We start from the raw sequence: 17,490 nt of genomic DNA on the forward strand, positions 1-17,490 counted from the left end.
TCTTTGAAATTGCAACATGTAAGTTGAAAAACAATGTTTTTTGTTGTATTACTTTGGATCAATTAAAAAATCCTGAGAATGTAACTATAGCACATTTCCATTTATTCCATCTGGACCCGTGGAAGTGCGGTAAAGGCGAAGCGGCCATAGTCCTGTTATTTTTCCTGCATACCTACATTTGTCCAGCCCTCAAAAACCTTGTCCATGAAAAGCTTTCTTAAATAAAGGACTTATGTTTTCATGACACGGTAAACGGAGTGTTGCTGCCTTTTTTTCTATGTTGGATTGCTATATGTGTGTTTTTCCAGGCAAGCACCTGCATCACCATGATTTCACCCAGCAAAGTGTCACTTACTCAGAGCCCACCTACTCCACCAATAAGTAGACTGTTTCTTGGTACCATTCTATTTTTTCCCTTTTTGGTCTACAAACTCAACAATCTCTGCACATTTCCCAAAAATGGTGATGGAACACTATTATTCTTCTCATACAATGAATTACATTTTTTGTGGAGTATGCTGGTTATTGATGGATAGCATGGTAGTGTGAACATTACATACCATCCTTTTGCTCTCACCAGCAAATGTTTCTTTAACATACATGGCTCCAACAGAGTTTTCCATGTTGCTGTTGACATAACTGACACACTCCCTCCATCGAGCCTCTTCTAATGTTGTACCATAGAGAGCCTAGAAAGAAATCAAGATCAGTTTGGCCTACATGTAACCTTCAGAATTAATTTTTTTTGTACAGTCAAGACTAATTGTAACACTGGGCACTGCTTGGTATTTGACCATGGTAATATCTACATGATGTTTCAGATCCTTTCAATGTTCACAAGGGTTCTTTGAGGTGTTTTGGGTTTCTCTCTAAAAAATATACTAGGTTTCCAATCCAATTAACCATAGTATCTGTCATGATCCAGACCGGGTTTTGAGTCCTGCATTCCCTTTTTCCCGGTATGGTCATGTCAAGAGCTAACCTTTCCCAGCTGCAGTCTGGGTTCAGGTTGGCTATTTATCGCTGGTGCTTCCTGCAGGTGATGTCAGTTATAGTTTTTGCCTAGGGCTGCTGTAGCTGACTCTGATTTGTCCTGCTGTGCTTGCTGTCTAAACCCGTGTCTCTGTTTTCCCCCTATTACCGTCTTGACTCAATGTTTCCCTTTAGTGTGCTGACTCCCTGGTTTTGACTTGGCTTGTATCCTGACCTGCTTCTGTCTTTTGTTTTCTGGCTTATCCGCTCCTGACCTTTACTGATCCCCTGGCTTGTCTCTGACCATGAGTTTGCTTATTCCTTTGGTACTGTGCTACAGTCTAGAATCTGACCTTGCTTGTTTTACTATTCTGCTGCCTCTCATGGTTGCCTCACTGCTGCACTGCAAGTCAGCTCTGTATAGGTGCAGTCCTGCTTCCACTCTACTGCCATCTAGTGGAGCCTGCACCTACCTGCATTACAGCAGCGTGACAGTATCATTTTGAATTCGTCATGGGTTTCTCTGTGTATGATGATTTTTCTCTCTAACTTGTTTGAATCAAAATGAAAAGGTCGTGGATTAACCTAAGCTATTGAGATGGAATACTTGAACTAAATTTTTATGTGAAGATCCTTAAGTGCCCTGATAAACTAAGACTTAATGCCACATGAAAGGACCAAGTAGGGAAAATGTTGATGGTAGAAAAATTTACTCAAAAAAAAAACTACACATTGAGGGTCACCCTGATCCTTATAGATGATATGATGATCAGGTCAGTGGGTCGTGAAACTTGTAGTCTGTTTTACATAAAGTATTCTTTTTGAACCCCAAAGATTAAAAAGACTAATTAGTACATACACCCTATTGTTGAACTAACTTACACTTCCAATATAATTTTCTTGGCTTTTTGGAGTTGTACTTCAAAAGAATATTGTAATTTACCTTTCTGTAGTTGGCTCTTGCATCTTTGTAACGTCGACTCAAACTGCTAACTCGATCAATTACTAGTCGCCAAACTATGTAGTTTTGCAATGTGCTGTAGGGAATGAAAGAAACTGAATATTAGTTAAAGTAATCCCTTTACAATGGAAATTTACCCCATGGTTATTATCCACTCTGTTTCATTGCCCTAGTCTTATAGCTTTTTCTCCAGAACTTCTTGGTAACTATGGTACATATACACTTTATAGTCAAATGTATTGGGACATACACTCCCTGTCAGAAGTTATGTCGCTTATCCATGTTATGTAAATAAAAGCTTATAACCTGACGTTAAATTCATCCATTGGTTGTATAAATTATTCTTTTGAAAGCTGAAACCCTCCGAAATGTGGTTTAGGTTAAGAAAATAAATTGGCATCAATGCAGAAATATTGATCAGTTAATGGACACAGAATGGTCTGATTTTGGCAAGACAAAAGTTTTGTCGCCTGGTCATATAATGCACCCAATCCTAGTTTACATCCTCACCTGTGCTCAGTAAGTGTTCGGTTAATTAGTTTGTGTATGAAAAGAAACCCAGCACCCCAGACCTTCACTTGAACTGCAACTTGAGCTCTGACAACATGCCAAAAATCCACCTCGTGACCAAATCCTGGATTATCAAGAGGTTGAAGACCAGATCCACTGCAGAGGTGGCTGGCACCTTTAATGTGACTCAGCATCAAGTACAAAGAATTAAGAAAAATTTGAAGAGACTTGAGATGTGTTTGACAAGCCCAGGTCCGACAGACCCCGCAAGACAACTGCTCAGGAGGAATGTCTGTTGGTTAGAAAATCCAAAGCAAGCCCCTCTTCCACTGCAGCAGAGCTCCAACAGACCTGGTCACCTCAAGTTCCTGTATCAACTAGAACAGTTTGTTGCATTCTGTCTCAAAATGGCCTCCATGGTCGAATCAGTGCCCAGAAGCCAGCACTAAACAAAAGGCAAATAAAAAACCGTGTGGCATTTGCAAAGTCCCACAGCCTGCTAAACAGATGGACACTGGAAAAGTGGCAGAAAGTGGATTTCTCTGATGAATCTTCAGTAGAATTACTCCACAGCCGCCGCAAATACTGCAGGAGACCTACTGGAACCCGTATGGATCCAAAATACACCCAGAAAACAGTTAAATTTGTTGGGGGAAAGATCATGGTCTGGGGTTACATTCAGTATGGGGGTGTGTGAAACATTTGCAAGCTGGAAGGCAATATCAATAGCCTAAAATATCAAGACGTATAAGCTACCTCTTATATTCCAAATCATAAAAGGGGGCAAATTCTGCAGCAGGATGGTGCTCCATCTCATGCATCCATCTCTACAACAAAGTTCCTCCAGGCAAAAAAGATCAAGGTGCTCAAGGACTGGCCAGCCCAGTCACCAGACATCATGACATCATTGAGCATGTTTGGGGTAGGATGAAAGAGGAAGCTTGGAAGATAAAACCAAAGAATCTAGATGAACTCTTGGAGGCATGTAAGACTGCATTCTTTGCTATTCCTAATGACTTCAATAATAAATTGTATGAATCATTGTTGAACCGCATGGATGCAGTCCTTCAAGCTCATGGAAGTCACACAAAATATTAAATATGACTCTAATAGCACCACAGCTTCATTCACCAATGTTATGCAACATATAATTGTATTTTAAGTTAATTATTTGTTTGAATATCACATTACTTTCAGTGGGCGACAAACTTTTGTCTTGCCAAATTCTGACCATTCTGTGCCAATTAACTGATCAATATTTCTGCATTGATGCTAATTTATTTTCTTAACCTAAACCACATTTTGGAAGGTTTCAGCTTTCCAAAGAATAATTTATATAATTTATACAACCAATGGATGAATTTCACGTCAGGTTATAAGCTTTAATTTACATAACATGGATAAGCAACATAACTTCTGTCAGGGAGTGTACTTCTTAATCACAAAATGTTAGCTTTTTCATTTAGCATCACAGTCATCAATGTATAAAATCCAGCTCCTCGTCATGTTGTCTGTCTTTACTAACATTTGTGAAAAAGGGTCGTGGTAAAGAACTCTTTGATACCAGCGTTGTGGTGTACTAGGAAATCACAGATGAAAAAAGCCAGTCTTTGACTTATTTTTACCTCCAAATGTTTCCATCAACTGTAAGTTGAAGTATGGAAATGTGGAAGGAACTGCATCAACTCTGCCACAAAGTGATAATGCATAAAAGTCCAAAACCTCCCCTAGAATTAACATCAGCACAAAAATTGTGCATCAAAACATACATGGCGTTGGTTTCCATGGTCATCTAGCTCCATGCTAGCCTCCCATCACCAAGCACAATGCCAAGCATTTGATGTAGAAGTGTAACACTGCCATCTGTGGACACTAAAGCAATGGAAACATGTTCCGTGATATGATAAGTCACGTTTCACCGTCTGGTGTCTGATGGAAGAATCTGCTCCATTGCCCAAAGCAAGGTCCATAAAGATCTGTTGGGTAAGTTTTGTATGGAAGAAGATGACTGGCCGCACAGAGCTTTGAGCTTAGCCTCATCTAACACCTTTGGGATGATCTAGAATTGAAATTGTGGACTAGGTCATCTCTAAGATAAGGGTCTGAACTCACAAATGCTCTTTTGGATGAATGTGAAAAAATTCTCAGAGACACTAAAAAATCTTGTAAGAAACCTTCTATAGAAGAGTAAAAAAAATTAGTAGCAAAGAGGAATGGGTAGTACATATTAATTCCTAAGGATTTAAACTGGGATGTCCTAAAAACTCTTATTGGTGTAATGTGTCGGTGCCCAAATGCTTTTGACCATCAGGTGTAAGAGGAGCATGAAGAACAGTGATGCAGTGATATAGATATAATTAATTATACATTCAGGGGCAGATTCTTGAGGACTGGAGTAGCGCACGCTCACACTTTGCCAATTTTGATGGAGTAGAAGGCAAGGATTACAGGAGAGCTGATTCAAAATGGCTTGAAAATGCCAAAACTCACAAAACTGTTGTGCATCTCCCCGTTATGCAAAAAATGTTGTGACTTTACAGAGCTTTTATGCCAGTTTTCTGGCATAAAAGCTTTGATTAATTGGTTCTTAATTCTCCGCTTTGATGTGCCTGGACTCTCAGCATCTAAAATCACATTACTGCCATATTATTTTCACCTATTACAAGCCTAATTTAAAGCAATTCCATAAATGCACAATCTATCATAAAGAAACAAGGAAGCTTATGCCAATAAAACCAATTATATTTTGTTAATCAAAGAACAATAAAAACCTTCAGAACAATATGTCAATCAATGGGAATACGTATGCAGACTATGCTGTCTGCGCTAGAAATACACCACCATATACCTTTAGACAATCAAGTGATCCAAAATACATATACGGAAAAAGTTTACAAAGACCGAAGTCTTAGAAATAGAGACAAGTTGCTATAAAACACCTCACCAGTATTAATGAAAAAATCAAACACCCCCAAAAAAACCAGAAAAAAATATATAAACTAATTCATAGCCACCGTGTTAAAAGTATATATACAGGGCATAAAGGAATCAAGCCAAGTGGGCAAATGAACATTATATGCTCCTATATAAAAAATAATGAGTGCAATGAACATATGTATGCTATTAGACTGGACATATGCAAGCGACTATCCCCCAGGACGAAGCATCACGCGAAACGCGCGTCGGGGCCTTATACTGCTCTGCACTTATAGGTAATACACCAATGCCTTTTACTATGCCTTATACTATGCACTAGAGACACTTTTTTTGCTGTACTTTGCACATATGTTGGGTTTCTCCATTGAGCCATATTGCCAAATATACACCCCTATGTTTATATTGTAAGGACTAGAGACGCCATATCTTCTGCACTTTGCACATACTTATTTATATGTCCTTTCAGTTTTATAACAGCTACTGCTCCATACAGGTGTATATAACACCCATTTGTCCATTTGGGCGTATCTTTTTTGCATTTTGCATATGTCCAGTCTAATAGCATGCAGTATATATGTTCATAGCACCCATTATTTTTTATATAGGAGCATATAATATTCATTTGCCACCTTGGCTTGATTCCTTTATGCCCTGTATATATACTTTTAACACGGTGGCTATGAATTAGTTTATATTTTTTTTTCTGGTTTTTTTTTGGGTGTTTGATTTTTTCATTAATGCTGGTGACTGTGAGGTGTTTTATAGCAACTTGTCTCTATTTCTAAGACTTCAGTCTTTGTAAACTTTTCCGTATATGTATTTTGGATCACTTGATTGTCTAAAAGCATATGGTGGTGTATTTCTAGTGCAGACAGCATAGTCTGCATACGTATTCCCATTGATTGACATATTGTTCTGAAGGATTTTATTGTTCTTTGATTAATAAAATATAATTGGTTTTACTGCCATATTAGTTATGTTACAACGTGACAATTTTTGTAAAATGAGGGATAAATGCTGCATCATCTGTACGTTACCATAGCTGTAAATAACAAATGTGCAAGGTTTCATTTCATATGTGGCAAAACCTGAATATTAGGGTCTTGCTGATGACGGACCCGCCTTTTGCTTCTGTTCCACTATGTGCAATTTTTATGATCTAGTATTTAATGAATTCCACTAAAATATTCTTTTATTCGATAATAAACATGTTTTTTTTCCATAAAAGTTGCTTTATTAACAAGATTAACAAAATGTGATTTTAGAATATGTTTTCAATATGTACTTAGGAACTATACAATACTCTTCATGTCTCTAAGGATGTGAGGCCCCCTGGTAGAGGGTTTAGTTACAAGGGGGCCCTATGTTATAATATATAAGTGAATAATCCATTAGGCACCAAGTGCTGACAGAACAGAAGATTAGAAGGGAAGAAAAGTTATTGGACGATAATTGACTGCAGAAGAGAAAAATAAAATCACGACCCACATGGGGATCAAAAATAATAAATTGCCACTGGAAACTGTATATGAACCGTGGATTATCCCCAAACGTCTAATACTAGGAAAATGCTATAATTTCAGGTCAGTAAAACACATAGTGTTAACATTGAGTTACTCCTTGGAGAGCGTGAAATGCAAATCAATCTGGATGGCCATAGTTAGAAATTAAGTTGGGCAGGACAATCAATTTAGTCAGGTTTCAACTGCCTGTGTGACATTTAGACATAAACAACCAATAAAGATCACAAATGGCAATTTCCACTATGAACGCCGGAGGCTTTTTCATCTATTTGGACATTTGAAGGATTTGTAAGATATTTAATGTACAGTATATTATACCAAGGTAGAATAAAAAATTACAAGTGATCCTTAAGAGAACCCAAATGACTTTTAGCAAGGAATACATTAACATTATTATTCAGAATATGCCAGCAGGTTTTTACTATTTATTCTGAGTGTAACATAATAGAGTGCAAGTGAGCCAGATTCCAGGAATGTATCACTTGCTCTTCATCGTGTTTTAGTTGATACAATCAGTGTCTTATCAGCAGAAGATTATCACTGCAGGACTAGGTATCAAATGCGAAGCAGTCACTTTAGATTATCAGCATGCTGCCAATCAGGGGTGTTAGCGGAGTTAAGGTACCGTCACATTAAGCAACGCTGCAGCGATATAGGCAACGATGCCGATCGCTGCAGCATCGCTGTTTTGTCGCTGTGTGGTCGCTGGATAGCTGTCACACAGACAGCTCTCCAGCGACCAACGATGCCGAAGTCCCCTGGTAACCAGGGTAAACATCGGGTTACTAAGCGCAGGGCCGCGCTTAGTAACCCGATGTTTACCCTGGTTACCATTGTAAATGTAAAAAAAAAAAAAACACTACATACTCACATTCCGGTGTCTGTCACGTCCCCCGGCGTCAGCTTCCCTGCACTGTGTCAGCGCCGGACGGCCATTAAGCAGAGCGGTGACGTCACCGCTATGCTTTACGGCCGGCTGGCGCTCACAGTCAGTGCGGGAAGCTGAGGCCGGGGGACAGACACTGGAATGTGAGTATGTAGTGTTTTTTTTTTTACATTTACAATGGTAACCAGGGTAAACATCGGGTTAATAAGCACGGCCCTGCGCTTAGTAACCCGATGTTTACCCTGGTTACCAGTGAAGACATCGCTGAATCGGTGTCACACACGCTGATTCAGTGATGTCTGCAGCAGATCCAGCGACAAAATAAAGTTCTGGACTTTCCCCAGCGACCAACGATCTCCCAGCAGGGGCCTGATCGTTGGTCGCTGTGACGCATAATGATTTCGTTAACGATATCGTTGCTACGTCACAAAAAGCAACAATATCGTTAACAATATCGTTATGTGTGATGGTACCTTTATACAAGGCTCAGCATTTGAGCACTGCTATATTTGCAAGAGAAAAAAACAGGGATTCTATCAAAAATGTACCAAATAAGCCAGTAAGTGAAACAATACTGCAATCTGCCTCTCAGCCTCCACATCATACTGCTCTCAGACTCAATAGCAAAAACCTGCTGACATATATTCCCTTTAATGCATATGGTAAGTACTACACATTTTAATTTAATTGGGGTCCAAGTTATTTCCCTGATGATATTAAGAGCAGAGATCTCCAATGACTCTCTTGTTGACTTTTGGGGCACAAAGAGAGTTTTAATTTTTGAAGGGCTGGAGAGTAGGGATGGACAAACCCAAACTGTAAAGTTCTGCACCCGTACCCAACACATAGTGTTCAGTCACATGGTCCCAAACATGGGTTTCCATGGGAAACTTGTGTTATAGTTTAGGTCCAGGGCCTGTAAAAGCATAGAATTAATGATAAAGTGATTGGCGAACCCCCCGATGATTGGGGTCAGTGGGTTCGCCTGAGTTTTTTTGTAAAGTTCAAGCTCGGGGCCGGAGATGATGTGAACTTGCGTCCGAACCCCCAGCTTGGACTTTACAGATATAGGATGGGGCGGGGGGCTGTGAACAAAGCATAAAATGGATAATAAACATTTTAATTATACTTACCTGTCCAGCGATGCATCCTCCCGTCCCGCTGTCTCCCGGCCTCATCTGCTTCTCGGGCCGCTCATTAACTTCCGGCGGTATTCACTGCACTTGGCTGTCTTTGGCATTTTCGGAGAATTGTTGAGCACCGAGCAGTGGAGTGAATAACCCGGAAGTTAATGGCGGCCTTGGAAGTAGATGCAGAGGGGAAACAGCGAGACGGGAGGACGCGTTGCTGAACCGGTAAGTATAATTGCAATGTTTATTATTCATTTTATGCTTTGTTTTATACTCCCCCGCGCCCCATCCCATATCTGTAAAATCCAAGCTCGGGGTTCGAACGCAAGTTCACATCATTTCCGGCCCTGAGATCGAACTTTACAAAAAAACTCGGGCGAACCCGCTGTTCCCGATCATCAGGGGGTTCACCCATCACTACTGGACAGTCACAGGTTGGCAAATATCAATCTAAAACTCTCATATACAGTATAAATTTAGTTAACCAAAGAATATCAATGGAGTTGTCAAATCAATAGTCAGACTTGTGATTCAACATTGGTAAACTTAGGATGTAGATACCATTGTGACTAATTATTGTTTACTGCCTCAGAGCATGTAAACTTTAGAAAACAGTCTTGTTTTAAAAAAAATCATATGGTTTCCATGATTACAGACTACAAACAAAACCTGTGTGTAGTCAGATCCTTCAGTTATATTAGTCTCTTCCTTCAGCTAAATCAAATGTTAATGATCGACAGCAAGAAGTAACTGCAGGAGGTGACTACATAGATTGGCTTGTATATTCTACAGCATCTATAGACACATACATTTGTATAGAAGCTGTGTACACAAAATGTCTGAAGATGTTTAACTAAAAAAGTTGCTTCATTTCTCATGTTTGAAGCATCACAAAAATTCTAGCCTCAAACTTATTATTTACTTCGACTAATTGAGCTTCTTTGCAAATTCCTATGTCAGACTTATGTTTAAGAATGGGGACGCCCTATCATCTGTAAGTAAGTATATGTGCTTAATTCAAGCACACAACGGAAACAAATTGTTACAAAACATTCACATTTCATGCAAATACAGATTTACAGTATATACTATACATGGTTTTGCAGTCAACCATCAAATGCTTCAAAGAACATTGCTTGGTCAGTAGAAGCTACCTATTGATTATGATAAGTCTCCATAAAATATTATGAGACCTACTAAGCTAAACATTGTCTCTCAACATAAATACTGTTAAACTAAATATTCTAAGAGGAATTACCTCGCCGAATAATTGGAGAGAATCAATTTAAGCTGTTGTAGATAAGGGACACCGTAAACCACAACTTCCTCTTCAGGATGAAGCTTAATGCTCACAGACGTCATTACTTCTTGGATGAAAATTGTCCAGTTAAACTCCTAGAATGAAGAATGTACATCATGTAACAGTAAGTATTTGTATTATTATAGGAGTATAATAAAGTACACCCTCCTTCAAACTTATCTAAATGAGTCCACTCATTTTCTTTAAGCAAGGTGTTTAAATTATTTTCAGAATTTTCTAGAACAGCTGAGTAACAACAATATGGACCTCATTATGGGTACCACAAAGGTTATCACAAAAGTTTCCTAAGCGTCCCATAGTTGGAAGTGAGGAGATTGTTCATTTTTATTGCCACTCCAAGTGTTACTTATAGGGGTTTTCCACTATTCATTCAACCACTTCTCAATAAATATTTCCCCCCATGTAAAATTAAAACAGCCTGCACTGTTGGTGCCATTCCATCGGCACTTGGTCTACCGGGGGTCACGTGATATTACTGACATTCGGTGGATGCCAGAGAGCAGTTGCATCTCTCACATCCAGATGTCAGTTATGTCTGAAAGAAGTGAGCATGAAGAAGCCCATGAGCAGCTTCTGATTGTCTGCAGCGCTCACGTGACATAAGGTGACATGACTCCTGGCAGACCCAGTGCAGATGTTGCTGGAATGGCACCAACATTACAGGTTGTTGTTATTTTACATTTGGATATATAGTAATTGAGAAGCTGTTGTCCATGTGGTGGACAACCTCTTTTAAGGATTATTCCCCAAAAAATCAAGATAGGAGATAAGGGACAACTTGCGGATTGCTGGAGATCTGAGGTTAAGGAACTTTCAGAATGAAGCTCAATAGCCCCATCCTAAATGAAATGCACAACCAATGTCTAAAGAGGCACAGGTGTTTGAGGATTCTGATTATCCAAAATTTGACCCCTGTGATTTAAGGGGATTAATGAACCAACTAGAGAACGTTTTCAGTCAAGAGCTGAGAACCTGGTAGAATCACGATAAACTTGTGGGAATAAAAGGACTAGAAATAGGAAAAACCCAATGTGGCTAAACAAAGAAGTAAGACAGGCAATTAACAGTAAAAAGAAAGCATTTGCACTACTAAAGCAGGATGGCACCATTGAAGCTCTAAAAAACTATAGGGAGAAAAATACTTTATCTAAAAAACTAATTAAAGCTGCCAAAAAGGAAACAGAGAAGCACATTGCTAAGGAGAGTAAAACTAATCCCAAACTGTTCTTCAACTACATCAATAGTAAAAGAATAAAAACTGAAAATGTAGGCCCCTTAAAAAATAGTGAGGAAAGAATGGTTGTAGATGACGAGGAAAAAGCTAACATATTAAACACCTTCTCCACGGTATTCACGGTGGAAAATGAAATGCTAGGTGAAATCCCAAGAAACAATGAAAACCCTATATTAAGGGTCACCAATCTAACCCAAGAAGAGGTGCGAAACTGGCTAAATAAGATTAAAATAGATAAATCTCCGGGTCCGGATGGCATACACCCACGAGTACTAATAGAACTAAGTAATGTAATAGATAAACCATTATTTCTTATTTTTAGGGACTCTATAGCGACAGGGTCTGTTCCGCAGGATTGGCGCATAGCAAATGTGGTGCCAATATTCAAAAAGGGCTCTAAAAGTGAACCTGGAAATTATAGGCCAGTAAGTCTAACCTCTATTGTTGGTAAAATATTTGAAGGGTTTCTGAGGGATGTTATTCTGGATTATCTCAATGAGAATAACTGTTTAACTCCATATCAGCATGGGTTTATGAGAAATCGCTCCTGTCAAACCAATCTAATCAGTTTTTATGAAGAGGTAAGCTATAGGCTGGACCACGGTGAGTCATTGGACGTGGTATATCTCGATTTTTCCAAAGCGTTTGATACCGTGCCGCACAAGAGGTTGGTACACAAAATGAGAATGCTTGGTCTGGGGGAAATTGTGTGTAAATGGGTTAGTAACTGGCTTAGTGATAGAAAGCAGAGGGTGGTTATAAATGGTATAGTCTCTAACTGGGTCGCTGTGACCAGTGGGGTACCGCAGGGGTCAGTATTGGGACCTGTTCTCTTCAACATATTCATTAATGATCTGGTAGAAGGTTTACACAGTAAAATATCGATATTTGCAGATGATACAAAACTATGTAAAGCAGTTAATACAAGAGAAGATAGTATTCTGCTACAGATGGATCTGGATAAGTTGGAAACATGGGCTGAAAGGTGGCAGATGAGGTTTAACAATGATAAATGTAAGGTTATACACATGGGAAGAAGGAATCAATGTCACCATTACACACTGAATGGGAAACCACTGGGTAAATCTGACAGGGAGAAGGACTTGGGGATCCTAGTTAATGATAAACTTACCTGGAGCAGCCAGTGCCAGGCAGCAGCTGCCAAGGCAAACAGGATCATGGGGTGCATTAAAAGAGGTCTGGATACACATGATGAGAGCATTATACTGCCTCTGTACAAATCCCTAGTTAGACCGCACATGGAGTACTGTGTCCAGTTTTGGGCACCGGTGCTCAGGAAGGATATAATGGAACTAGAGAGAGTACAAAGGAGGGCAACAAAATTAATAAAGGGGATGGGAGAACTACAATACCCAGATAGATTAGCGAAATTAGGATTATTTAGTCTAGAAAAAAGACGACTGAGGGGCGATCTAATAACCATGTATAAGTATATAAGGGGACAATACAAATATCTCGCTGAGGATCTGTTTATACCAAGGAAGGTGACGGGCACAAGGGGGCATTCTTTGCGTCTGGAGGAGAGAAGGTTTTTCCACCAACATAGAAGAGGATTCTTTACTGTTAGGGCAGTGAGAATCTGGAATTGCTTGCCTGAGGAGGTGGTGATGGCGAACTCAGTCGAGGGGTTCAAGGGAGGCCTGGATGTCTTCCTGGAGCAGAACAATATTGTATCATACAATTAGGTTCTGTAGAAGGACGTAGATCTGGGGATTTATTATGATGGAATATAGGCTGAACTGGATGGACAAATGTCTTTTTTCGGCCTTACTAACTATGTTACTATGTTAAAAACAATGTGGACAGACAAATAATTCTATGAGGACTTTATTTGAAAAAGACTCTTACATATATTTTTTCGGATGCTTTTATGTTGCAAGGGAATGACGTTCTAAACAAATGTTCATTTGAACTTATGAATTTGATTATCCCCAATGAAGAAGGAAGGTTAATAAAGTTACCTTCACACTCAGCGACGCTGCAGCGATACCGACAACGATGCCGATCACACAGACAGCTCTCCGGCGACCAACGATCCCGAGGTCCCCGGTAACCATGGTAAACATCGGGTTACTAAGTGCAGGGCCGTGCTTAGTAACCCGATGTTTACCATGGTTACCAGCGTAAATGTTAAAAAAACAAACACTACATACTTACCTTCAGCTGTCTGTCCTCCGGTGCTCTGCTTTCCTCTGCACTGTCAGCGCCGGTCAGCCGGAAAGCAGAGCGGTGACGTCACCGCTGTGCTTTCCGGCTGACCGGCGCTGACACAGGATGCAGGAGGAGTGCAGAGAAGCACAGCGCCGGGGACAGACAGCTGAAGGTAAGTATGTAGTGTTTGTTTTTTTAACGTTTATGCTGGTAACCAGGGTAAACATCGGGTTACTAAGCGCAGCCCTGCGCTTAGTAACCCGATGTTTACCCTGGTTACCAGTGAAGACATCGCTGGATCGGTGTCACACACGCCGATCCAGCGATGTCAGCGGGAGATCCAGCGATGAAATAAAGTTCTGGACTTTCCTCAGTGACCAACGATCTCCCAGCAGGGGCCTGATCGTTGGTCGCTGTCACACATAACGATTTCCTTAACGATATCGTTGCTACGTTACAAAAAGCAACGATATCGTTAACGATATCGTTATGTGTGACGGTACTTTAAGCAAATTTAAAGAGGACATAGAAGAAATTAAAACTTTTTTTGACTGAATATATTGACTCTGTGAAATTTAAAGTCTTACAAAAAAAATGATGGAGAATCTAGGATCATTGGAAAATTCCATAATTAAGACAAAAAAGTCCAAATTCTACAGGGATTCAAAGGACTATAAAAACAAGAACTTGAAAGAATGAGAATCAAAACTCAATTAAAACCAGATCCATTCTTAAATATCACAGTCCTATTGGAGCACAAACACGTGGGATGGATTATGTGGTAAAATGATTCCGGAGTCAAATGATTTTGGGTCAGATATTTCTAACTCCAGCATTTATCGGGACTTCAGACTTTCCTGCCTACTGGCAAAAAAACACAAGAGAATGAGGATGGGTGGAAGGAGGTCGGCGAACGGTTATCAACAGGAGGTACCCCATGAGTGAAAAGAAAAGACTCTACCATCAATAGACTTGAACCTTGAAAGTATATTAATATTAACAAACATTATCTTGCCTATTGTGCAGATTGAGGATCAGGCCAATGGGCTAAATATTGTTCCCAGTCAGAACTTCGATTTGTTTTAATACACTATGAAATGTAAATAACTTTGCACATTTTTAACAGTGGAAAGACATTTTTCCTTTGATTTAACACCTGAAATATCTATTTCAAACTCGGATGAGGGGATTAAAAAAATGAATTCTCACAGTTGTTGTTTAAAGAACAAAATGTATTAGGGTATGTGCACACATTGCAGATTTTGATGCAGATCCGAAGCGTTTCTGGGCGCGCAGAATTGCATCAAATCTGCAGTGTAGTGCACAAGCAATGTTAGTCTATGAGAAATTGACATTTGGTGTTCACATGCTGCAGAAAAAAACGCTCTGAATCGCAGCGTTTTTTTTTTCCGCAGCATGTCCATTCTTTTTGCGGATCTGCAGCATTTCTGCACCCATTGACTTCCATTGTATCAGGCCATTCTGCAGCTAAACCACACGTTTAAAAAAAATCTGTGGATTTGCTGCGGATGTGCCTGAGAGAAATGCTGCAGATCGGGAGAAGGAAGAGTGTGTGGGCGGAGACTGTGTGTGTGTGTGTGTGGGCAGAGACTGAGTGTGAGTGGAGAAGTTGTGTGTGTCTGTGTGCGGGTGTTTGTGTGTGTGTGCGGGGGTCTACGTAGGTCTGTGGGGCTGTGTGTGTCTGTGTGGGTGTGCGTGGGTGTGCGGGGTTGTATGTGTGTGTGCGTGACTGTGTGCGTGCGGGGCTGTGTGTAGGTAGGCATCGTCCAATGAGACTACTTGTCCCATCCGGCTATGCCTGCTACAATGACAGGTAGTCATATGATGGGACAGTAGTAGTCCCTTCATCAGGCTACTGTGTTCAAGTGTAAAAAAAACAAAACACATACAGACATACAGTACATACAACATACAGTATATACTCACCAATCACCTAGTCCCCGAAGTCCTTGATCACCTGAAAAAAAATAAAAATAATAAACCAACAGTATACTCCCTGATCTGATGTAATCCATGTAATAACGAGTGTCCCACGACGACCTCCCATGGACAGCTGTCACATCAGCAGATGCGACTGCTCTCCAGAGGTGTTATGTTTGCTAATGACAGGTGTTATGAAGGCAATCCAGAAACACAGTGTGCTTAGCGATCAGAGCGCACACAGTGATCTGACAAATACCCAAAAATACAAGAACGAGCTCTGAGACGTGGAAACTCTGTAGACTGCACACCTGATCCTATCCTAAACACAACTAAAAGCGGCTGTGGATTGCGCCTAACAACTACCTAGGCAACTCGGCACAGCCTAAGAAACTAGCTAGCCTGAAGATAGAAAAATAGGCCTGACTTGCCCCAGAGAAATTCCCCAAAGGAAAAGGCAGCCCCCCACATATAATGACTGTGAGTAAGATGAAAAGACAAAACGTAGGGATGAAATAGATTCAGCAAAGTGGGGCCCGATATTCTAGGACAGAGCGAGGACAGTAAAGCGAACTTTGCAGTCTACAAAAAACCCTAAAGCAAACCACGCAAAGGGGGCAAAAAAAACCCCACCGTGCCGAACTAACGGCACGGCGGTACACCCTTTGCGTCTCAGAGCTTCCAGCAAAACAAAAGACAAGCTGGACAGAAAAAAAGCAACAAAAAAGCAAAAAGCACTTAGCTATACAGAGCAGCAGGTCACAGGAACAATCAGGAGAAGCTCAGATCCAACACTGAAACATTGACAAGGAGCAAGGATAGCAGCATCAGGCGGAGTTAAGTAATGAAGCAGTTAACGAGCTCACCAGAACACCTGAGGGAGGAAGCTCAGAAGCTGCAGTACCACTTGTGACCACAGGAGTGAATTCAGCCACAGAATTCACAACAGTACCCCCCCCTTGAGGAGGGGTCACCGAACCCTCACCAGAGCCCCCAGGCCGACCAGGATGAGCCGCATGAAAGGCACGAACAAGATCGGAAGCATGAACATCAGAGGCAAAAACCCAGGAATTATCTTCCTGAGCATAACCCTTCCATTTAACCAGATACTGGAGTTTCCGTCTAGAAACACGAGAATCCAAAATCTTCTCCACAATATACTCCAATTCCCCCTCCACCAAAACCGGGGCAGGAGGCTCAACAGATGGAACCATAGGTGCCACGTATCTCCGCAACAACGACCTATGGAATACATTATGTATGGAAAAGGAGTCTGGGAGGGTCAAACGAAAAGACACAGGATTGAGAACCTCAGAAATCCTATACGGACCAATAAAACGAGGTTTAAATTTAGGAGAGGAAACCTTCATAGGAATATGACGAGAAGATAACCAAACCAGATCCCCAACACGAAGTCGGGGACCCACACGGCGTCTGCGATTAGCGAAAAGTTGAGCTTTCTCCTGGGACAAGATCAAATTGTCCACTACCTGAGTCCAGATCTGCTGCAACCTATCCACCACAGAATCCACACCAGGACAGTCCGAAGACTCAACCTGTCCTGAAGAGAAACGAGGATGGAACCCAGAATTGCAAAAAAATGGAGAAACCAAGGTAGCCGAGCTGGCCCGATTATTAAGGGCGAACTCAGCCAACGGCAAAAAGGACACCCAATCATCCTGGTCTGCAGAAACAAAACATCTCAGATATGTTTCCAAGGTCTGATTGGTTCGTTCGGTCTGGCCATTAGTCTGAGGATGGAAAGCCGAGGAAAAGGATAGGTCAATGCCCATCCTACCACAAAAGGCTCGCCAAAACCTTGAAACAAACTGGGAACCTCTGTCAGAAACAATATTCTCAGGAATGCCATGCAACCGAACCACATGCTGAAAGAACAAAGGTA

The 17,490-nt window shown here is 40.8% G+C and overlaps 1 protein-coding gene across 2 annotated transcripts in view; it reads right to left on the reverse strand.

The window, feature by feature from the left end:
* MMEL1 (membrane metalloendopeptidase like 1) overlaps positions 1 to 17,490 on the reverse strand; it is a 469,687-nt gene that overhangs the window by 77,261 nt on the left and 374,936 nt on the right. For both annotated transcript variants that reach the window (XM_069742373.1, XM_069742374.1), the window contains exons 11-13: positions 10,178 to 10,314; positions 1,916 to 2,009; positions 561 to 689 (exon numbers count right to left, since the gene is read on the reverse strand). In XM_069742373.1, coding sequence (XP_069598474.1) covers positions 561 to 689; positions 1,916 to 2,009; positions 10,178 to 10,314 — 360 coding nt within the window. The remainder of the gene's footprint in view (positions 1 to 560; positions 690 to 1,915; positions 2,010 to 10,177; positions 10,315 to 17,490) is intronic.

Source organism: Ranitomeya imitator, chromosome 10 (assembly GCF_032444005.1).
Source record: "Ranitomeya imitator isolate aRanImi1 chromosome 10, aRanImi1.pri, whole genome shotgun sequence".
Classification (NCBI taxonomy): domain Eukaryota; kingdom Metazoa; phylum Chordata; class Amphibia; order Anura; family Dendrobatidae; genus Ranitomeya; species Ranitomeya imitator.